Below are 24,627 nucleotides of genomic sequence, written 5' to 3'. Positions count from 1 at the left end.
AATCATTTGTAAAAAAAAATCATTTGTGAAAAAAAATCAATTTTTGAAAAAAAAGTTCATTTTTGAAAAAAAAAAAAAAATTCATTTTTGAAAGAAAATAATCATTTTGGAAAAAAAAAATCATTTTTGAAAAAAAAATAATTCATTTTTGAAAAAAAAAACTTTTGAAAAAAATGTTCAGCTCTTTCAGCTAATGATGGGACTTCAACTTTTTTACTACTATTTATACTTTTTAAAATATTAAGCTTTTTAACACTTTTCACAGTTACTCAAGCCACTCCATCCAGTTACTCCGCCCACTTCAGTTGTAGAGGCAAGAACACTTTTCACAATTTCCCCAGAAATTGTAGCTTTTCTAGTTATTATTATTATAGCCAAATTTACCACCCTAACTCCTCCCACAGTTTTTACACTACATAGACAAGTAATATACCGAAACGTGCGGATTGTTCCCGAATGGTGTGCTATTATTTTGTGGAACGTTTCGCCAAATGGTTCACGAAATATCATTGTTTTTGCGGCGAAATTGGTCCCATAGGAATGAATGGGGAAACTAGAATGGGAGGTGACAAAAGCTGAAAAATCAGACCATGATTTCTAAACTGCCACCACTCCCTCATTTTCAAGCCCACCTACACAAATCTTATATCAAAACGTTCAGCTATCCCTGCTGCCACTAAACATGTCCACGGCTAAGCCATAGTCCTGATAGTTTTATGACCATTTGTTTGCAACTCACACCGTCCATTGACATTCATTGAAACTACACTCTAGCCCCTTCAAATTTGAAGGGCAATTTCTAAACTGCGACCGTGCCTTCAATATTAATATTTCAGAGACATACTATGTATCAAAATCTAGGTCTGGGTCTTGTGATTCTCACAACATAAAGATCTTCGCTGTAGGATTTATAGTTTTTAAAATACGGCCATTTGAATTACTGCATAGTTACTACATCTGTCATGGTCCTGTGTTCTGTGTATGGAGCAGTATTTGTGAAGCATAAACAGGGCATGAGCGTTGCTAGGAAACAGTGGTTGTAAACACAAGATGCTGAGACACCCCAAATGCATGTGGTCATACCTTCATCTGCTAGACTTGATAATGCTTGTAGACTCCTCCCACAGTTTTTACACTACAGAGACAAGTAATATACCGAAACGTGCGGATTGTTCCCGATTGGTGTGCTATTACTTTGTGGAACGTTTCGCCGAATGGTCCATGAAATATCGTCGTTATTGCGGCGAAATTGGTCCCATAGGAATGAATGGCGAAATGTTCAATGTCATTTAATTGGTGTGCTATTACCTTGTGGAACTTTGTGAAAAGCTGATATATACCAGTGTGAATCTGGCCTCAATGTCATTTAATTGGTGTGCTATTACTTTGTTGAACGTTTCACAGAATGGTTCACAAAATATTGTCGTTTTTGCGGCGAAATTGGTCCCATAGGAATGAATGGGGAAATGTTCAAAAATAGAGTGGGAGGGGACAAAAGCTGACAACCCCATGATCATACCACCCTAACTCCTCCCACAGCTTTTAAACTACATGGACAAGTAATAAACTGAAGGTGCGGATTGTTCCCGATTGGTGTGCTATTACTTTGTGGAACTTTTTTCGCCGAATGGTTCACGAAATATCGTCGTCTTTGCGGCAATATTGGTCCCATAGGAATGAATGGCGAAATGTTCAATGTCATTTAATTGGTGTGCTATTACCTTGTGGAACTTTGTGAAAAGCTGTAATATACCAGTGTGAATCCGGAATCGATGTCATTTAATTGGTGTGCTATTACTTTGTGGAACGTTTCACCGAATGGTTCACGAAATATCGACGTTTTTGCGGCGAAATTGGTCCCATAGGAATGAATGGGGAAATGTTCAAAACTAGAGTGGGAGGTGTCAAAAGCTGACAACCCTATGATCATACCACCCTAACTCCTCCCACAGCTTTTAAACTACATAGACAATTTTTACACTACATAGACAGTAATATACGGAAACGTGCGGATTGTTCCCGATTGGTGTGCTATTACTTTGTGGAACGTTTTCCCGAATTTTTCACGAAATATCGTAGTTTTTGCGGAAAATTGGTCCCATAAGAATGAATGGCGAAATGTTCAATGTCATTTAATTGGTGTGCTATTGCCTTGTGGAACTTTGTGAAAAGCTGAAAAATACCAGTGTGAATCCGGAATCAGTCATTTGATTGGTGTGCTATTACTTTGTGGAACGTTTCGCCAAATGGTTCACGAAATATCGTCGTTTTTGCAGCGAAATTGGTCCCATAGGAATGAATGGTGAAATGTTAAAAACTAGAGTGGGAGGTGACAAAAGCTGACAACCCCATGATCAGCCAAAACATTATGACCACCCCATGATCAGCCGAAACATTATGACCTCCCCATGAAAAAAAAATATTTTTGAAAAAAAAAAATATTTTTGAAAAAAAAAAAAAATATTTTTGAAAAAAAAAAATTATTTTTGAAAAAAAAAAAATTTTTGAAAAAAAAAAATTCATCTTTGAAAAAAAAAAAAACTTTTGAAAAAAATGTTCAGCTCTTTCAGCTAATGATGGGACTTCAACTTTTTTACTACTATTTATACTTTTTAAAATATTAAGCTTTTTAACACTTTTCACAGTTACTCAAGCCACTCCAACCAGTTACACCGCCCACTCCAGTTGTAGAGGCAAGAACACTTTTCACAATTTCCCCAGAAATTGTAGCTTTTCTAGTTATTATTATAGCCAAATTTACCACCCTAACTTCTCCCACAGATTTTACACTACATAGAAAAGTAATATACCGAAACATGTGGATTGTTCCCGATTGGTGTGCCATTACTTTGTGGAACATTTCGCCGAATGGTTCACGAAATATTGTCGTCTTTGCGGCGAAATTGGTCCCATAGGAATGAATGGGGAATTGTTCAAAACTAGAGTGGGAGGTGACAAAAGCTGAAAAATCAGGACATGATTTCTAAACTGCCACCACTCCCTCATTTTCAAGCCCACCTACACAAATCTTATTTCAAAACGTTCAGCTATCCCTGCTGCCACTAAACATGTCCACGGCTAAGCCATAGTCCTGATAGTTTTCACAATATGACCATTTGTTTGTAACTCACGCCGTCCTTTGACATTCATTGAAACTCTACTCTAGCCCCCTCCAAATTTGAAGGGCAATATCTAAACTGCGACTGTGCCTTCATTTTTAATATTTCAGAGACATACTATGCATCAAAATCTAGGTCTGGGTCTTGTGATTCTCACAATATAAAGATCTTCGCTGTAGGATTTATAGTTTTTAAAATACGACCGTTTGAAGTACTGCACAGTTATTACAGCTATCGTGATCCTGTGTATTGTGTATTGTGTATTGAGCAGTGGTTGTGAAGCATAAACAGGGCATGAGCGTTGCCAGGAAACAGTGAATGTAAACACTGATTATCATCAAACTGATAGCACACCTTCACCTCCGTTCTACGTCAAGATGCTGAGACCCCCCAAATGCATGTGGTCATACCTTCATCTGCTAGGCTTTATAATGCTTGTAGACTACTGGTGGAGGCAAGAACACTTCACACAGTTTCCACAGAAATTGTAGCTTTTCTAGTTCACTTTTATTTTTTCACTCTAAGCATCATTAAAATCACTGCTCCCGAAAAAACAGACGTTTTTAAAACTTTTTTTTGCGTTGATACATGTCCCCTGGGGCAGGACCCGGGTCCCCAAAGATGTTCGGCTCATCCCTACTAGTTAGTTACCTACTATTGGATGAACGCTAGTATTTAATGGTCAGGTATTCTCTCTATTTAGTGTGTTGCATAATCATTTTGGATGAGCAATTTAACAGGTTCTTCTAGCTATCTCCTATCAATATTATAACTACTGTATATTTTTTGTCTCTCTTTGTGAATTCAACGATGTTACTTTACAGAGACTAAGGAGTTTCTTTTTTACTCAAGGCGTAGGATATGTTCACATGAAATTATAATTTTGCAAGGGAATTTTCATTTACCTTGGTGAATGTGAGGAAATGGCTGATTTCTAGTATCTAGTCATGTGCTAGCAAAATTCCTGTAATTTTTAAATTTTCATTGCACATGATTGGGTATTCTTTGCAGGGTGATTTTTCACCATATTCACTAAGCTAAGTGGAAATCCTCTATTAAAGGGAAAATTCCTTTGCGAAATATATACATGCTTTATCCCTCTATTAATTCAATCACGAAGTGTGGTTTTTGCAACTGGTATGTTTACTGTGTGTAAAATTTGGAACACTGATCTTGGTGTATTTCCATAAATAATTTTAAATAAATTATGAAAAGTGTTTTTTTTTAAAGATTTTTCACTGTGTTCCCAGGTCTCATCTCTTAATGGAATAAAAAACATTTTTGCATATCCTTTATAAAACAAAATAGCACATACTGTAATATAAAAAAAGAGAAAAGTCAATTTTATACATAGCTTATTCTAAACGTACTTTTTTTTCTGAGTTAACTATTAGTGCATCATGTGTAGCAACTCTACTCTGAAGAGAAGTGCCACAGTAGAAAAGATTTATATATGGTACCTTTGTCTGACAATATGAGAGAGGAATTGAAATGGGGGGAGGCTATAGTGGACTTGGTACCATACAACTGAATTAGACAGTCATATATAAAATATTTTGATAAATTTTATTACAAAAATATACATCTTTAACAATATATATATATATATATATATATATATATATATATATATATATATATATATATATATATATATATATATATTTATATATATATATATTTTTTTTTTTAAACGCCAGTGATAATCAAGAAAGCTCTAGTTCTATAGTCACACCAAAGTGTGGCAACTAGAGCACTATCACCATTGTGTATTAGTTGCTCTACATGTTTCATGGGTCACATTTACCGCTTTTTCAGGAGCTATATTGTACACATACATGAAGATTAGAAGACAATTATCATATAACTATGAGATAAAGACAACATTCATTAGTCAAATATTACATAACAGTGTTTCAAATAACATAATATACTGTAACATGATGAGTATCTGCTGTGGGTGCCCCCCGAAAAGATCTTCTTGCCCAGAAACGCAGATTTGCTAGAGGCACAAGGGAGGATGGCTCACCCCGGAGGGCATGGGAGCCCCTAAGAAGGTACAGGACACCAAATATGGGTCTATTAAAAAAAAAAAAAAAAGATTGTCTTTAAAAGGTGATTTTATTTGACCCAAATAACATTTTGGTCAAATCAATAACAAATATTCATACCAGAAGGGCTTGGCTCAATCAAGAGGGGTTTCAGTATTCCAAATAAGATCTCTATAGCCTAATATAGGTGTAGGAGATGAAAGGATATATGGGTAAGTTCCCCAAAAAAATGCTATATAGGGCCAACAACATGCCCACATATATTCAATAGGGGGTATAAATATACGTGTATATATAATATCTATATCTATAGATATCTATATCTGATAGATAGATAGATAGATAGATAGATAGATAGATAGATAGATAGATAGATAGATAGATCTCAGCATATATGCATATCATGGACAGGTATATCCCATATGGAAGTGGGTGTTGGAACTCTGTTCACAGATTCTCATAATATTCTGAAAACAGGACCACAATATATCATAATGTGGATACATGTATTGATGTATAGCATTTTACTTGGGAACTTACCCATATATCCTTTCATTTCCTAAACCTATACCAGGCTATAGAGATCTTATTTGGAATACTGAAATCCCTCTTGATTGAGCCAAGCCCTTCTGGTATATATATTTGTTATTGTTGACATCTATGTTATTTTGGTCAAAATAAATCACCTTTTAAATACAAGCTTCCTTAACAGACCCATATTTGGTGTCCTGTGCCTTGTTAGGGTCTACCATGCCCTCCGTGGTGGGCCATCCTCCCTTGGGCCTCCAGCAGCTCAGCGTTTCTGGGTAAAATGATCTTTTCCGTGGGGGGCACCCACAGCAGATACTCATCATCTTATAGTATAGTATGTTTTTTGAAACACTGTTATATAATTGACTAATGTATGTTCTCTTCATCTCATAGTTATATGATAATCGTCTTATAATCCTCGTGTATGTATACAATATAGCTCCTGAAGAAGTGGTAAATGTGACCCACGAAACATGTAGAGCAACTAATACACAGATGGTGATAGTACTCTAGCTGCCACACTTTGGTGTGACTATAGAACTAGAGCTTTCTTGATTATCATTGCCATTTAAAACTTTTTTGTTAAAGATGTATATTTTTGCAATAAAATGTATCTAAATATTCTTTATATGACTGTCTAATTTAGTTGTTGTATGGTACCACTAAAGTCCACTATAGCCTACCCCTTTTTCAATTTCTCCAGCAACTCTACTCTGTCTACAAGCAATAGCAAGAAAATTTGGTAATGCGTTTGGAGAAAAAAATATTTCTTACTTATCTGTGGCTTTGGTTTATTGATCTTCTCTTTCTTAATTTTTTTTTAGATGTTGGTGATGATCTTCTTGAAATGTGTGAAAGAAATGTGGCTCTAAACAGATCCTTCATGGAACAAGCAGGTGGTAAACTATTCTGTCACTGTCTAATCTCTAAAGAATTTAGGTTTGCATCATAGTAGATAACTAAGATTTTAAAAGTAATTCCGCTAATGTTTCATTGTTTATAAAACACATGTAAAACAAAGTGCCCATTGGCTTCCAATTGGAGTTTCTAGTTGTCAGATCTTCATGCTGCAGTCACCGTAATGCAAAGTTAGGAGTGCAGATATGGCAAAACTCAGGTATAGAAAACATGCTTGTATTGTATATTTTAGAGATAATAGCAGAATGGTTACATGGACTGTCTGCATTCACTCAAAAACTGAAACTTTTGATTGGCCATTCTAATAATAATGCTTTGTCACTTCAAACTTAACATTTCAGATCCACCAATATACCAAAGTATAGATGACTAATATCCAGCCACACATTTGTACTATACAAATCCAGCAGTTTAAGAAATTGAACAAGCTTTGCAGTTGAACAGGGCTTACTCTTAGAATACGTTCGGCAAACGGATGTACAGAAATATTATGTTTTCAAGGAACAATCCTCCTTCGTCAGCTCTATACTTAGAGTGCCTTTTTTTAACTGCAAATAAACACTGTTCCCTGTACAAATGTGGTGTACCATTAAATATTACTTGCATTCATTTGCTGTATATATATTTTTTTATGTATTTTTATTGGAGGTTTTAGATTGAAAGTACAATAGCACAACATAGCTCAGCAGTTATATAACACATGATCCAGTACAAATGTGTTCTGTACGAAGCTATATACGTAAAATTGTGATCCAAGGGGGGGCGTGGCCTGGATGGAGACCTGAATGGCAGCATAAACTGACTGCTCCTGCGACCCGGGAATCAAACCTAACTATTTGGGAATCCTGCACCCGAAAACCATCATGAATAGATCCACTTGGAGCACATCTGCATCCCGTGCTACCATGGATCCAGGTACTCAGCTGAGTAAGAATATCCCGGAGCTATTCCGGACACAGCGCCAAGCCGCACTCGCGGCCTCACAGGCCCAGACCCCGAGCTCGCCTAGCGTGACACTTGGCTCACATACGGAGCGTGCAATCCCTGCCTTAGATCCGGGATGGGAACAGCTACCGAGCCTGTTTGACCTAGAAAGATTTGCCATGGACATCAAAAGCACTGTGACAGCTGCGATCACGGATATAAAAACGGACATCCAGGCAGTTGCTCACCGCATAGACAACGTGGAGCAAACCACCCAGACACACGCGGCGGCCATTCGTCAAGTGCAGCGCACTTATGACACACAGCTCTCCCAGCTATTCGAGCTGCACAGGCATGTGGAAGACCTCGACAATCGAGGTAGGAGGCACAATATTAGGGTGAGGGGGGTCCCTGAGAGTACAGATCCGGGTTCTTTACAGCAAACCATCTATGCAAAATGTAATTATCTAATTGATCGCCCGGCTGACTCACCAATCGATATGGAAAGAGCCCACCGAGCCTTACGCCCACAATCCCATGAGAATGAACCCCCAGGGACATTATTTGCTGCGTGGTTAATTTTCCACTTAAGGAGGAAATTTTACGAAAAGCAAGAGAAAAAGGCAGAATTATTCACAATGGAGCGGAAATAAAATTATTCCAGGACTTGTCCCAAATAATGCTCCAAAACAGAAGAGCTCTTCGCCCCCTACTGGATGCTCTTTGCGCCCGTAACATTTAATACCGCTGGAAATTCCCATTTGGTCTCTCGGCGTCCGCTAGGGGGCGCTCCACCTTGCTACTAACACCGGAAGATCTACAGAGCTTTTGCGAGCAACTCAATCTCCCTCACATCGAGCTTCCGGAGTGGTATGCTCTGTACTTCCCCTCGGAGCCCTGGCTGCCAATATCGCTCAACCCGACACCAAAGGCACAGCGACAGAGATCACGCAGACGCGGAACTGACTTGGTTCCTCCGTTCCTCCCGCCGCGATCTTTACCACCGTAGCCCAGAATCACCCCCTTCGCCCTCAGCAAGAAGGGGGCGTATGGATGCCTAAAGATGTGTGCCACTATCCAGAATTTCTGTCTGTAAGTACACTGCCCGACACAACCATATCCATACCTAACCTGGCCTCCTCTCCACGTAAACTCTCCCTCTACCCAACGTGACGACAACGGATTGGACCCAGCCATGGATTCTTTATGACCCCTTACATCTATGCCTTCCAGGTAAAAAGCTACAATCTGAACCTACCTTGACGGTTTACGGCCTGCGCCAACCTGAAGGAACTCACCTACTTTGAGGTAAATCTACCACCTAATCCAGCAATATGACAAGGCTGACTCTACTCCACCCACTGGGTGCCCTTCTGCTCCTAACAGAGGGCTCACTGATGTCCCCTTTACCAATTCCTCCCCCCCTCCACTGTTTCCACAATATGTGGCCAACGAACGGGACTATGCTATAACCTGCTTGATATATCGCTTAGGTTGGTCGTTCTACTCAGTACCTTCCTATGCCTGGTAATATATATATCTCCATACCTAGATAGGTCATTGCGGAAGCACCAGCATGAATACCTGGGATGCAATTCTTAAACTATCCCGGAAAATTCCCCTGTTTACCCTTCAGAAGCAATCGCCTAACCATTGGCATTCTTTGGCACGTTCTTTTCTTTCTAACTCAGGGTACAGGTACTAATTTCTCTTCATTTCAGTTATGGCATCCCAGGTCTCCATGTACTGACCCAAGCTACCCTTTTATGCTCTCATGTGAATAAGGACGGTTGTTATACAATTATTTAACAAATCATTTTACGATTGTGCCTTTTAAGGTTTAGCTCAGACCTGAACAACTTACTTCCTTGCTTCCTGTATTGAAATGTAAAGGGCAAATCTCCACCGCTAAATATGTCCTTGTTCCTTCCAATTTCCCCCTTCCCCCCCCCCTTCCCCATCTCCCCCCCCCCCCCCCCCTTTTCTCTCTTTCCCCCTCCTTTTCCTATACCCTATTCCTCATCCCTCTTTTCATTGTGGCCCTCCTTCCATGCTACCTTACTTCCCACTTCACCCCTTTTTCTATTTTATCCCCTGGCACCCTTACTCCTCTCTCTTAATACTCACACCCTTTCACCTTTCTTCCCTTCTCTTTCTCTCCTCCCCCCTCCTTGAGCCTTAACCTCCCCAGTACTGTACCATAGAGGTTGAGTTTGAATTCACTTGATTGCACCTGCTGAACAAGTTAATCAGGCCTAATATGTGTACTTGAAGCAAGTCTCTCCCTCTAACCTTATTCGAGCAGGATTATACTCTTTTTGACGCAACAGTGTTATTAATTGTTTACTAGTTTCTTTGACATAGTTAATATGGTTTATGGTGTTTTTGTTTTTTTCGCCTTTAGCAGGTTTCCACTCTGCATATAACCGATTGCACCTCCTGTGCATTCTTAACGTAGTTATGTTATTGGTTCCCGGGTGGCAGACACCTAGTGGTCTCCGCCCATACTCTCATCCCCACACAGCAGTCCCATTTGGTCACCTGCTGACATCCCAGATCCTCTTTTCCTTTCTTTAGGTGGAATAGAGGTTCTATCTCCATCTCTGGAGTAATCTGTCCTTTCTCTCTCTCTTTTCTCTTTCTCCTTCTCTCTTTCTGGTTTTTACACTTTCTCTTGACTTTCCCTGTATCTCTTTCAACTAGGGCTTCGCCCAACTAACGTTCCTGGTCCCCCTTTCCCTTTGAACCCGCGCCCACCCCCCGCCCACTGCTATTCCCCTAGCTTTCTTCAAACTTGCTTAGTGCAATTTCTTTTTTTTTCTTTTTTTTATCAAAGGAAATAAGAAGAAGAAAAGAGAAAAAACAAAAAAAAGAAAAAAAAGGAAAAAAAAAACCTCCAACAGCCCTGATCCCTTTTTTCTCGCAAAAACATGAACTCTAACCAAAAAAACAACCCACCCCTGATGTTGAAGTGCATTTCCCTCAATGTAAAAGGCCTTAACCTACCGGAAAAAAAGGTCCAAGATCCTCTCATCTCTCTCCAAACATAGAGCACATTTTATCTACCTACAAGAGACCCATTTCCGCTCGGACGCCATTGCTAAATTATCTAATCACATTTACAATTTGGCAATCCATGCTACAAACCCAGAAGGTAAGACTAAAGTTGTCTCCATATTAATATCTAAACACGCAAATTTCCATCTCATAGACTCTCTCATCGACCCCTAAGGCAGATTTATCTTGCTCAAGGGCACCTACGCCTCCAAGCCAATAACCTTAGCTAACATATACAGCCCAAACGAGCACCAGGTCACTTTTTTTTAGAAAACCCTGTGATCTTCTAGCCTCATTCCAGAAGGGTCTGGTACTCTTGGGCGGGGACTTCAATATTCCTTTAAATCCCTTGTTAGACTCCTCCACCGGGACTTCCACATTGACATATAAAGCTCTACGTCAGATTAAATTGCAACTTCAACACCTAACCCTGCACGATGCTTGGCATACATTCTCTCCCTCAGTCATGGACTATACCTTTTACTCAGCCCCACAGCAAAAATATTCTAGGATTGACTATTTCTTCCTATCCCAGACTGACTTACCATACTTACAACAATCTACCATAGAACCCATGTTCTTATCGGACCACCACCCGATCACAGTCACACTTTCTTTCCCGGATACTATCACCAAAACGAAATTTTGGCATTTAAATGCCTCTCTACTTAAAGACCCAGCTTCTATTGACCATATACGCACCCGCATCCAACAATACTTTGATGAAAATTCAAGCCAAGAAATCTCTCCAATCTCCCTTTGGAAGGATCATAAAGGTGTGATCCAAGGCGAACTCCTGGCCCTAGCTGCGAAAAATAAAAGATTACAACAGGAAAACATCAAGGTTCTCCTTACATCGATTAAAGCCCTTGAAACAATTCACAAACAGACACAAGCTCAATCCACTCTCCAGGACCTAATCCATGCCCGCTCTCTCCTTTTAGAGGAACTAGATAAACGCACTAAAAGACAATACATCCTTGGCCAGAGGATTTTCTACGAACATGGCAACAAGTGCGGTCGTCTCGTGGCGCACACAGTACAAACGTCTAAAATGTCCTCAATAATTCACACCATTCACAATAACAAGGGTAATCCTCTGGTCAAGAATGAGGAAATAGCCAAAGAATTTGAGAGTTTTAACTCAAAGCTATATAACCTACGAACCGACCATATCACCCAAACTACTCCCGAAAAGCGCCTTGAACTTATTAAAGAATTCCTAGCCAATTACAGCCCCAAACCCATAACCCCCCAACAATCACTTGATCTTGAAAGCCGATTATCTATGATGGAACTAGAGTCAGCCATCAAACAAATGAAAGTGGGCAAAAGCCCGGGCCCAGACGGCTTCTCCCTTCAGTATTACAAATCTTTTTCCGAAGTCCTCTCCCCAAGATTGCTTGATACTCTCAATACCCTATCGGACCCCCAGACTAGACCGGATAGGATGCTAGCTGCTCATATTACCGTAATTCCTAAAGAAGGTAAGGACCCCTCTTCAGTTGCTAATTACAGACCGATTTCGCTTCTAAACGTGGACATCAAAATATACGTGAAGATCCTTGCAAACAGATTACTCCCTCTACTGCCCGGCCTTGTTTCCCTAGATCAAGTGGGGTTCGTCCCTGGCCGTGAAGCTAGGGACAACACTATTCGCACTCTCAACCTTCACCATTGGCTCACACTTTCTAAAACACAAGGCTTCTTTCTTTCACTCGACGCTGAGAAGGCGTTCGACAGGGTGGCCTGGGACTACATGCGAGAAACTCTTCGGGCCATTGGTTTGGAGAGTCCCATGCTTTCATCTATTATGGCCTTATACTCTGGCCCCTCTGCAGCTGTGAAAGTCAATGGCCACCTGTCGGACGCCTTCCCTATAAGCAATGGCACGCGCCAAGGATGCCCACTCTCACCTTTAATATATATACTGACCCTGGAACCACTCCTTAATAAGATTCAGCTCAACCCTGATATCCAGGGGGTGATAGTGGGGAAGCGAGAGTTCAAGGTTGCGGCTTTCGCTGACGACATTTTACTCTCTCTAAGATCACCTCGAACTTCCTTCCTTCCTACCAAATCTATTCAAGGACCTATCACTTTTCGGTAAAATTTCCTTAAAACCTTAAAATTAACCACACCAAATCACATGCCCTTAATATCACCTTACCTGCCCAGGAAGTAGCCCACTGCCAGGAGTCTTTCCCCTTCCACTGGGAGAAGAAAGCGATCACCTACCTCGGCATCAAAATTCCCGCTATTCTATCAGAACTCTACCCCATGAACCACCACACTGCACTCCTAAAAGCACAAAACAATCTCAGGGAGTGGATGGGCTTAAATGTTTCCTGGTTTGGATGTTCTGCCCTGATTAAGATGATTATCCTACCATGCTTATTATATTTGATACAAGCGGTCCCGATTCTCTTACCACCAAGCTTTTTGTCTACCTACCGTAAGGCTTGCTCTTCGTTCCTATGGAGAGACTCCTCGCCCCGCATCAAGTTTACACGCCTCATTTTACTCAAATCTAGAGGGGGTATCGGTTTGCCTGACTTATATAATTATTATACTGCCTGCCATCTCACAAGGAGATGCCTGACTGGAATATCCACTCCTTTAAAAAGGCGTGGGTATCCCTTGAAAAAGATTTTTCATCTCGACCCTTACATCTTCTCCCTTGGCTACCTCAAAAAAGCTGGCCACAGTCTCTACGATCCCACCCGCTCATCCTCCCCTCCCTTTTAGCATTTAGTAAGGCTATACGAGGAGGAACTTTGACCTCTATCCCGGGTCCTTTAACTACACTAAGAGGGAGTCCCGACTTCCCTCCAGGTGACTCAGATAATTTCCTACAACAAGACTGGCCTTTTGAGGACATGTTAGCCCTTCAGTTTTACTCAGATGGAAAACCCACCCCCTTAGACAAACTCAGAACGACTACTAAGAGGGCTTCATTCCCCTTTTGGACCTACAGGCAAATTCAACACTTTCTAGAAACCCAGGCTCATCAATCATGCTGGTTGAGACCTCTCATGCCCTTTGAGTCCCTTTGCCATCGTAGATCCCCGCAAAGACACTTGATCTCTTTTATATACAATCTCCTCTCAGAGAACCTAGCCCAAAATCCCAGTGCCCTCACAAGAGTCTTGGAGGAGAGACTTACAAACACCTCTCACAACAGATGACTGGAACACAATTCATGACTACGCTCATAAGGGCTCGCTAAATGTGGCAATACAGGAAAATTGCTATAAGGTAATTACTAGATGGTATAGAACACCCTCACGCCTCCACAAATTCTCTGTGGACATCCCCGACACCTGCTGGCGCTGTGGGACTGCAGTGGGTACTATGCTCCATGTGTGGTGGGCTTGCGAGAAGCTTCAGCTCTTTTGGAAAGAAGTCCATGACCTTATCACACATATTACTACGTTTACTCTTGACTTCACTCCGGCCCAATTCCTCCTACATCACACCTCTCTTTCCAAAAGAGAATATAATAAATCTTTAGCTATGCATATGGTCAATGCAGCTAGACTATGCATCCCCAAACATTGGCGTTCCACATGTACTCCAACAATCAGGGAGTGGTTTGCGAGACTCACCAAAATAAAAGAAAAGGAGGAGTTGATCCATATTTCACAAGATAGAATGCACAAATTCTCAAGTACATGGGCTTGCTGGATTCATTTTACAACCACTGATAAATATCATCAGTACACCCATTAAGGTGACTTCTTGACTTCTATACTGAGTCACAGGCTACATTCAGCAGGCTGGCGGGCGGTCAGGGGGGTGCGGAATTTTGGCATCCCTCCCCTCTCCCTGTATCCCTATTCATACCACTGTCCTCCCTCCCCCCTCTGTCTCTTGATCCTTTCTTTTCTTTCTCCTCTTTTTTACTATTTCCTTTCTCCTTTTCTCTTCTCAGCTTCATTTCTTTTCGTACTCAGGGAGTTCTTGACTCCAATTTTGTACTCTAAGCCCACTTACTGAACCTGTCGAATTTGGACACTTTTATCCACTATTAGATACCCCGATTATAGTACCTCATAAGCCTTAACAAGTCATTTCATGTTTTAGTTTAGATCCAGGAATTACCTAATGCTGCCTTTCCTCTCCCTGATGGGGTCAGGGAGGGAAACAGGGGGGAGGTGAAATTTGATAACGAGACCCTCTGCCCACAGATGCTAATGTATGGGTTTACCCATTTGGTTCCTGGACTCTCCTCTCCAAGTTACATCTTCTAGCTGTATTTGTCAAAAGGTACTAATGTAATGTCCTGATCTTATTCTAACATATGTTTCTTTGTTGGCTTTGTATGTATACATCTTTATATTTAATAAAATCTTTATGGAAAAAAAAAAAAAAAATTGTGATCCAAGAGTGGCCAGCAGCACTGAGCACTGTAAAGAATAATATAGCACAGAGAGAGCATCTTTCCTATGATAGTTGATGGTTGGAGGCATGAGAAGACATGTTAGAAGGATGTGGGAGGGCAGCTTGGCAAGCCAAGGTCAGCGACTGTCTCAGTTGAGATTGTTCTAATGAGGTTTTAAAAGTGAGGCTCAAAGTAGATCCAGGGGTCCCACACTCATTCAAAGTAAGATTGTTGTTCATTCTAGCAGTAAGGGCTTTCATAAGTTTAACTTCTCAAATACAAATTTGTATAGGTCAAGTGAATGTGATCCACGGGTCTACTTTGAGTGGGATGCAAAAAGACATCTTGCAGCAGTCAGTATGTGTAGCAACAACTTCTGTAGTCTCTGCTACTTCTGGAGTCAATTGAGAGGTGGAAGCCCCAGTATATAAATAGAGGGGTCAAGATTTATCAGACTTGTTCAGAAGGTTGTAGAGGAGAGTCTTTACTGTTTACCAAAATGGTTGGCGCGTAGGACAGGTCTAAGTATATGAAAAAGAAGTCCAGTTTATTTAGAGTGGTTGTAGACTCTGTTACACCACTTGTACCTACAGGTAAGCCTATAATAAGGCTTACCTGTAGTTACTGTAAATATCTCCTAAACTTACACAGTATAGGAGATATTCACTATATGCCCTGCTGCCGACATCATCGGTGCATGCGCACTGAAGAAGCGGCCCGCTTGTGCCATTTCTTCAGTACCCATGCTGTGACTGGCGGCACCTGTGAGCATGCATGGGAGTGGCGCCATCGCGGCTCCGGCCAATCACAGCGCCAGAGCCCACGAACCCAGAAGTAACTGCGGTAAAAGATGTCAGCCATGGGAGCGAAGTGCGGGCGGCACTGCAGGGCATCGTTCTATGTTAAGTATTTCATAATGAGCTAGTATGCGATGCATACTAGCTCATTATGCCTTTGTCTTGCAGGGTTTTTTTTTTTCTGAGGTTTACAACCTCTTTAAGACATCTCCAGCAATGCTCTGGGATGGTGGGACTTAGGGTATGATTTTACACCATTCCTCCATAGTAAACTTTCTGTTTAGTATGTGCTCTCATTTAAGCATGTGGTTATGTTTTGGGCTGGGTCAGTGTGTGGGGTTATTAGGATTTTGTTCATACCATTTGCTGTAGGAGTATAAAGTGGATCAGAAAGTCGCTTGTCTGAGATGAAGCGCATAGTAATAATTAACAATGTCCTGGAACCCCCATGAGTTTTAGCTTCTTCAGCCCTGTGTTTTTTTTTTTTGTTTTTTTTTTTTATCCCTATTCTGGTTCAAATGTTGCTTTTTGCATTGACCTTATCTGTCAGAACAGTATTACCGTCTGCTGACGTGGTATCATCCACAGGCAGCTTAACTCTTCATTAAGATTCAGAAGTTGAATCCAATGCAACTTTACTTAACTACTTCAATACAGGGCATTTTCACCCCCTTCCTGCCCAGACCAATTTTCAGCTTTCAGCGCTGTTACACTTTGAATGACAATTGCGCAGTAATGCAACACTGTACTCATATGAAGTTTTGATCATTTTTTCCTCCACAAATAGAGCTTTCTTTTGGTGGTATTTGATCACCTCTGCGGTTTTTATTTTTTGCGCTATAAACAAAAAAAAGCGACAATTTTGAAAAAAACACATTTTTTTTTTTACTTTTTGCTATAATAAATGTCCCATTAAAAAAAACTAATTTTTTCCTCAGTTTACACCGATATGTATTCTCCTACATATTTTTGACACTATTTTGGGACCATTCACATTTATACAGCGATCAGTGCTATAAAAATGCACTGATTACTGTGTAAATGTGACTGTCAGGGAAGGGGTTAACGCTAGTGGGTGATTGAGGGGTTAATTATGTTTACAAAGGGGACAAAGGGTCCCTGCCGCCGTCATATGACTGTGCGCGGTAAGGAAGTGGTTAAGTGCAGTACAGAGGATGTTTTTAAAGTCTTTAAGTATAAAAAGAAAATGACTCTCTAAGCCCTGTTTCTAGCCAGGACTAAACTAAGTAGCACTGAACAGGAGGGGAGAAACAGAGGGATGTACCAAATCACAAATCAATATCTGATAGTGGTCCTAAACAATCAATAGATGTCGGCATACGTCAGAACAATAAAGGAGACAATAATGAAGATTGGACATGTTCAAGGGTTTGTGGGATTACATTTATAGATGGAGCTTCCAATTTAGATTAGCTGATCTTTTATCCTGAAATGGCACAAAATCTGCAATGCAGGTATGCAAGTTGGGAACAGTAATCAATGGTTGATTAAGAGTGAGGAGTAAATCTTCTGTGAAAAGGGAAAGCTTAAACAACTTGTTGTGAATGGAGATCCCTCTAATGTCTAGATTAGCCATTCTTAACCATTTTTAAGAAAAAGTAACCCTTGGAATGACTTTCTGGTGTCAGGGAACCCCTGATAAAAAAATACTATATCTATAACTTGTGAAACATTAGTTTAATGGTCAGAGGGAATAATGCCCCTAACACTTGATGTCACTGGGAAGAATTATGCCCTTACAGATAGCTAAAAAGATTAATGGTGTCAGTGATTAATTATCAGAGAGGCACAAATTGATCATTGCTCAAGGAACCCCTAGCAACCTCTGGAAGAACCCTAGGGTTCAATGGAACCTTGTTCGAGAAACCCTAGTCTAGATGGTTTTGAGTTGTAGCTGCAAAGATGCATATTAGAAATAAGTAGTGGGCAGTGGGTATCCCTGACTAGTTCCATTTTGATTGGAAATGAGGTGGAAGTAGAATAATAGACTTGAGGGGTGTGGCCTGACGAGGCATGTGAGCAGACCTGCTGCACGGAGCTCCCGCTGATGATCCTGTCTAATATCCTCTCCTCACCACCGTTTTTGCCCCAGAGAGCTGCTTGATACCTCCTGGAGACATCCGGTGCTGTTGGCTAACCGTCCTGAGCTGATGATGACCCGGGGGAACCGAACAGTGACCGAGGCCTAGGAGTCCCAAGCTGACTAAGATGGCGCCGGCCAGTCTCAGCCTCCTAAAGCACAGCGCGGCCTAGAGAAGAGATCCGAACAGGGGGGTAAGTCCAGCAAACTCCCTAAAAACAAGGAGCAATCCAGAGACATGCTTTACTATGCTCAAAAGCTGGCTGGGCGCTCTGATTCCCCCCTGCATGGCTCCCCCCAGCCCTTATACACCTCTGAGCTGGCTAACAGGGAAGATACAAGCATGCTAGATGACACAGTGCCATTAGACATGCAGCAGGATCTCATGTCTGATCCATCTGACTCTCCCACAGAGGACAATGTCCAGCCATCTCTGAGTGAAATCCTGCATGCTGTGCACAAATGTACTGCCTCTGTAGATGATTTGAAGGAGAAATTTGGAGGCCTATAAGAAACAGTGTCCCTTATGCTCCAAGATCTACAAAAGATCAGGGAAAGAACCACAGCAGTGGAGGGTCGGGTGAGCGATGTGGAGGACCAGTTGCCTCCCCTTCACAGAGATATCAGGATGGCCACTCAAAATGCCTTTCAAGCCCTTAGTAAAACTGACGAAATTGAGAACCGTCTGCGACGCAATAATGTGCGCATAGTGGGACTTCCTGAAAAAGTGGAAGGACGTGACCCTACAACCTTTATTGAAGAATGGCTACAGGAAGTTTTTGGTAAAGAAGCTTTCTCTCCCATTTACACAGTGGAAAGGGCACACAGGGTGCCCCCACGCCCTCTTCCTCCTTGGAACCCCCCGCGATCAATGTTGGCCAGGCTCCTGAATTACAAGGACCAGGAGGTGATACTAAGACTGGCCAGAGAAAAGGGCAACATCAAACATAACGGCACCAAAATCTCATTTTACCCAGATTTCTCTACCGAAGTACAACGCAGGCGATCAAAATTTGCAGATGTTAAGAAAAGGCTACAAAGGCTACAATTATCCTATGCAATGATGTCCCCAGCCAAGCTGAGAGTGACGGCCAATGGACAGAACCACTTTTTTGAAAATGCGCAAGATGCTGCGACATGGCTGGATCAAAATTAGCAAGCTCTGCGTCGCCAGGGCCATGATGACGGAGCCGGATAAACCAGATATGGCAGAAGAGATGCAGGGGATAGCAGGGCGTCTATTCCCCTTTTATGTTTATCAGTCTGAAGAGGAACTATACTAGTTGCTTACACAGCGAGTGAAAACCGCAGAAACATTGTTCTTTCTTTCACACCAGTTATTTTCACTTGAAGCGCAGACCCTCACGGGTGATGATACCGTGCCGGGTGCTTAAAAGATGTATGAAGTCATGGGTTGCATGGCTACTGTTACAAAGCCCTTTTAGCGTTAATATTCAGAACAGACCACATACCCGTTTTCGCAGGAGGTGTTGCAGTTGTTGCTGACATACCTGGCGGGCAAACCTGATGTCCCACTGCTGATCATGGGAGATTTTAACTGCTACCTAGATCCCAAATTGGATAGACATCCCCCAGTCCCTTCTCCTAGGGGTGGCAGGGGTACAGCGCTCAGTCGCCTAATTGTGGAACTAGGTTGGACCGACCTATGGCGCATACATAACCCTAACGTAAAGCAGTTTTCATGCTTCTCTAAAACTCATGGTTCCCTGTCCCGTATAGACCTTAGTATAGGCACCCCTAATTTGCTAGAATGCATATCTAAGATAGAGTATTTCCCACGTGGAGTATCTGACCACTCGCCGGTGGCTGTGTGGCTGATTGCCCAACCCCCAACCTCATTACCTAGGGCGCCATTGAAGCTCAATGCCTTCTGGCTGAAACTGTTTAATTCCCCAGAACGAATTTCTAGCCAGATAGAGCGATTCTTTAACTCTCACAAACATATATCAGACAAAATTCAAAACTGGGAAGCCTTTAAGGCCTACCTTAGGGAAGTGTTTATTGCTGAGATAGCCACAGTCAAAAGAAACTCCTCAGCACTATTGGAACAGGTTGGGGATCAGGTGCGTCAGCTGGAACTAATCTATGTTACTGACCCCACAGATTCCGTGAGGGAGGCATGGATTTCGGCCCAGGATTCACTGGACCGCTTGAGATTCTCCGCCGCAGAACGCAAAAGGTTTTTTAGCAAGCAGGCATTTTACGAAGAAGGGGAAAAAACGGGACGTCTGTTGGCAAAAATAGCCAGGTCACAGCAACTGTCCCCGGCAGTTGGAGCGATTCGCACAGCCAGTGGGAAGGTGGTCAATGACCCGGATCAAGTTTTGTCAGAGCTAGCATCCTTGTACAAGGATCTTTATGGAGCGAGGGATGATTACACAGATAACGAGCTAGAGACTTATCTTTCAGGGAATGATCTGCCTTCTCTGCCTGAGGAGGCTAGACAATCACTGGAAGCTCCCCTGACATTGGAAGAGTTACAACATGCGGCATGCTCCTTTCCCACGTGCAAGGCTCCAGGAGAGGATGGTATCCCCATGGAAGTTTTTGCTCAATATGGCGAGTGGATAATGCCACACCTGTTGGAAGTGTTCAATGACTCTCTTAGGGAAGGTAGTTTACCAACCTCCATGACTAGAGCTAATATAATTTTATTACTGAAATCTGGGAAGGATCCGGTTGACCCAAGCTCATACAAGCTCATATCTCTACTTCATAGTGATGTTAAAATCCTGGCTAAGGTCCTGGCGATTAGGGTCAACCGGATCATTGATTCTATAATACATCCCGATCAGGCCGGTTTTATGCTGCAAAAATCCACAGCCACCAATCTCAGACGCCTATTCCTCAATATGCAGTTACAGTCGGATAATGAGGGGAACAGGGCTTTGTTATCCCTAGACGCCAACAAGGCGTTTGACAGTGTGGGCTGGAGATATCTCTGGGCGGTACTATCCAGGTTTGGGTTCGGAAATTGCTTCATAGCCTGGGTTAAACTGCTGTATGCCTCCCCGAAGGCGACCATTAGGATGTCAGGTAGGATGGCTCATGCGTTTGCTCTGAGCAAGGGCACAAGGCAGGGATGACCCCTGTCTCCCCTGCTCTTTGCCATTGCCATTGAGCCATTGGCGGCTGCAGTAAGGGCCAGTCAGGGGATTACAGGATTTAAATATGGGGACCTCCACGAAAAGATTATGCTGTATGCTGACGACATGATGCTATTCCTGGGGGACACCACAATGTCTCTGGTGGAGGTGACAAAAATCATTGCCGGATTTGGCCACTTTTCTGGCCTGACAATTAACTGGTCTAAGTCGGCTCTGATGTTGTTGGACGAGGGGGGAGTGGTGAATTTGCCAGGTTCCTGCTCGGTTCCGGTAACGTCATCATTCAAATATTTAGGCATACAAATTTCACCTAAACTAGCGGAATATTGTCATCTAAATATACATCCCTTGCTGTCCAGATTTAGGGACAAAATTAATACATGGAACAGGCTCAAACTCTCACTAGCGGGTAAGGCTAATTTAATAAAAATGATACTAATGCCACAGCTACTCTATTTTTTACACAACTCTCCAGTGGTGATACACTTAAATATTTTTAGGGTGGTTAACACTCTTTTCCGAAGACTACTGTGGAGTACGGGTACCCCTAGAATCAAGTTGGAACAATTACAAAACCCCAAGGACAGCGGAGGGTTGGCAGTACCCAACCCTTGGCTGTACTATATAGCAGCTCAGTTGCAGCATCTGGTTGGTTCCATGGCCCGGGATCCGACTGGCTCATCGCGCAGTTAAAGGGGTTGTAAAGATGTTTTTTTTTTTTTTTTAAAATAACAAACATGTTATACTTACCTTCACTGTGCAGCTCGTTCTGCACAGAGTGGCCCCGAACCTGGTCTTCTGGGGTCCCTCGGCGGCTGTTTCAGCTCCTCCCCGCAAGCATTTACCACCTTCATGCGAGCTCCCTCGCACGGTGGTGAGTGCTTGCGGGCGCGCTCCCGTGATACAGCCGGCGGCTATAGCCGCTCGCTGTATCACTCGGCCCCGCCCCCCGGCGCGCCGCGTCATCGGATGTGATTGACAGCAGCGCGAGCCAATGGCTGCGCTGCTTTCAATCCATCCACTGCAGCCAATCAGCGACCAGGCTGAGCTGCAATGAAGCTGACGAGGACGAGGAGCGAAGATTCGAGGCGTCAGGTAAGTAAAACGGGGGGGGCTGGGGGCGGCGGTACTGTCAAAAGTTTTTTCACCTTAATGCATAGAATGCATTAAGGTGAAAAAATTTTTACCTTTACAACCCCTTTAATGCTGATTGGGACAGGAGCGGAAACAATTCCGATGGGCCTTGAGGCCCAGTTGATTCACAAGTCCAACAAACTGACACCCACTCTCACTTTGATACAGAAAATCTGGAACAAGGGAAGGCAGCTGCAAGAAGTGACAGGTTTTACGGAATATAGTCCAATATGGGGGAATCTCTTGTACGCTGAGTTAGCAAAGTTGCAACAGGGTCCCAAATGGCGCTCATTTAGTGTTATTCTCTTACCCCATATATTTAGAGATGGCAGGCTGATGACGTTCTCAGAGTTATAAGCCAAGTACAACTTGCCAAATACTATGTACTATTCCTATATCCAGCTCAAGCATGCGGTGGACACACAGGGCAAAGCTACTCCCTGGACTCTGTCAACCACCCCTATCTTTCATTTGATACAGTCTAGCACAGAAACTAAAGGATTTATCTCATATTGTTATCAAATGTTACTGATGCAACTTTTAAAAACGTACCCAACTAGGGCACCATCCCTATGGGAGCAGGATATAGGTCCAATTACGGGAGATCAATGGGAAGAAGCTCTTCAATCTATTAATATATGCTCTCTCAATGTGGCCCAAAAGGTATCCCAACTATATATAGTACTTAGAGTGCACTACACCCCACTTAAACTTTATAATATGGGTAGAAGGCAAGATCCTTTATGTAGTAGATGTGAACGACATCAAGGAGATCTCATTCATCTACTTTGGAGATGTCCAAAACTCCATAGGTATTGGAGTGAGGTTCTGGGAACACTTAATCAAGTGTTCCAGACTAACATTCCCCTAGACCCAATTCACTGTATATTAGGAGTCCTAGAATATATTGTTCTGGAAGAGATGACTAGAATAGCACTCACTAGGGCACTGGCAAACTTATATTGCTTGGCTGGAAATCGGCTTCGCCGCTATCAGTGAAATCTTGGATAACGCATATGGGCAACACCTTGAATATGGAAAAATGCATTTACCAACATAGGGGCAGCTCTAATAGATTTGAGAGGATTTGGGCACCATGGTTGGACACCCCTGGACTGAGTCCTAAGGAACTGGTAATGTCCAGATTGTTACAATGTCCTGGGAGGGGCCCCATGAGGCTCTTTGAAAGATTATTGATCATAGAGTGCTGGAGCACTGGAATGTTATAGAACTTTCAGTAATAAATGATGATTGAAATGTTCCGTTCACATGAACGTATATTACTGTATGATGCTTGTATAATGGAAGCTATGTAAACTTGTTCAATAAACACCTTTTTGATTTAAAAAAAAAAAAAAAAAAAAAGAATAATAGACTTACTGTAGCAGAGGGGGCAGAATGTAAGGTGTTCCAGTGACTCCCATATAATGTCACAAAGAGAAAGGGCCAGCTAAGCCAGTTGATTATTTCTTGTAAGAGTTGTATCATGCCAGACGAAGGGGAAGGAATCCCACTGGATCTCTGTGGATTAGTGCTAGGAGAATCTTGGGGAGCCTATTAGCAAGGATTTAAAAGAAACAAAAGTGTGGCGCTATATATCACATCCACAGCCGTGTGTATTACAATAAAGACATATAAAAATGGTGAATACTACCAAAAAATGTATGACCATAAAATGGATAGTGTCAAATAATTAATCAGTGTTGATCACATATAAAGTAAATACACAATAATACTTAATCATCAGATGTGCCAGTGATTAATAGAAAACCGTGCTGGTTCCATGAGCCAGACACCAAACATAAAAAACATAAAACTTTAGAGGTCCATAAAAAATGTGTAGAAAAATAGTGAAGAAAACATCAACAGAGTTCAAAGGGGGTGATGCATGGCCAGATGGTATTCACAAAATTTTAGTCGCACCAAATCTGGCGAGTGGGCAGAAGGGAGACCACAAGTGTGCATAGATTGTACATCAGTGCCGGGGCCAACACCAGGAGCAGAGGAGGCTTACCGGAAAGAATTGACCTGAAATGGCGTACGCCAGACAAGTCAAAAAAGCATAATAACCACTGGTTCTGGGAAATGCGTCTTGTCAGATGTCATCAACAGATGGTGGAAAGAAAAGGGGGGGTCCGCACGGCTTCCTCTCCTATAGGTAATCCAGCATAAGCCAAACGTGTAGTTTCATATGCCATGCAAGGAGCAAACAAAACTCACATAGCGTAAAAACGTTTTAAAACACTAGTTTATTAAAATAATAAAAAATAGACTCACATTTTGGAAGAACGAAACAGAGCTCAAATATCAAATAGCGGCGATTGTGAGGGGTCCACCCCACATGTTTCAGCTAAGGAGCGGTCACTGGTGTATGGACCACCCTCACCTCACCGCTCTATAAACAGAAGATGACCCCCACTGGGAGTGTCTACAAACCGGAAGTGCAACAAGTAAGAATCACTTCCGGTTTTCAGGGTCATAGG

The 24,627-nt window shown here is 42.2% G+C and overlaps 1 protein-coding gene across 10 annotated transcripts in view; it reads left to right on the top strand.

Moving 5' to 3' along the window:
* The window catches only part of METTL22 (methyltransferase 22, Kin17 lysine), a 625,143-nt gene that overhangs the window by 451,390 nt on the left and 149,126 nt on the right, over positions 1-24,627 (top strand). For all 10 annotated transcript variants that reach the window (XM_073632992.1, XM_073632998.1, XM_073632997.1 and 7 more), the window contains one exon: positions 6,526-6,597. In XM_073632992.1, the coding sequence (XP_073489093.1) occupies positions 6,526-6,597 (72 nt within the window). The remainder of the gene's footprint in view (positions 1-6,525; positions 6,598-24,627) is intronic.

Source organism: Aquarana catesbeiana, linkage group LG06, assembly GCF_042186555.1.
Source record: "Aquarana catesbeiana isolate 2022-GZ linkage group LG06, ASM4218655v1, whole genome shotgun sequence".
In the NCBI taxonomy this organism is placed as follows: Eukaryota; Metazoa; Chordata; class Amphibia; order Anura; family Ranidae; genus Aquarana; species Aquarana catesbeiana.
The sequence above is the reverse complement of the archived record's forward strand: the minus strand, read 5'-3'. Positions and strand labels throughout refer to the sequence as shown.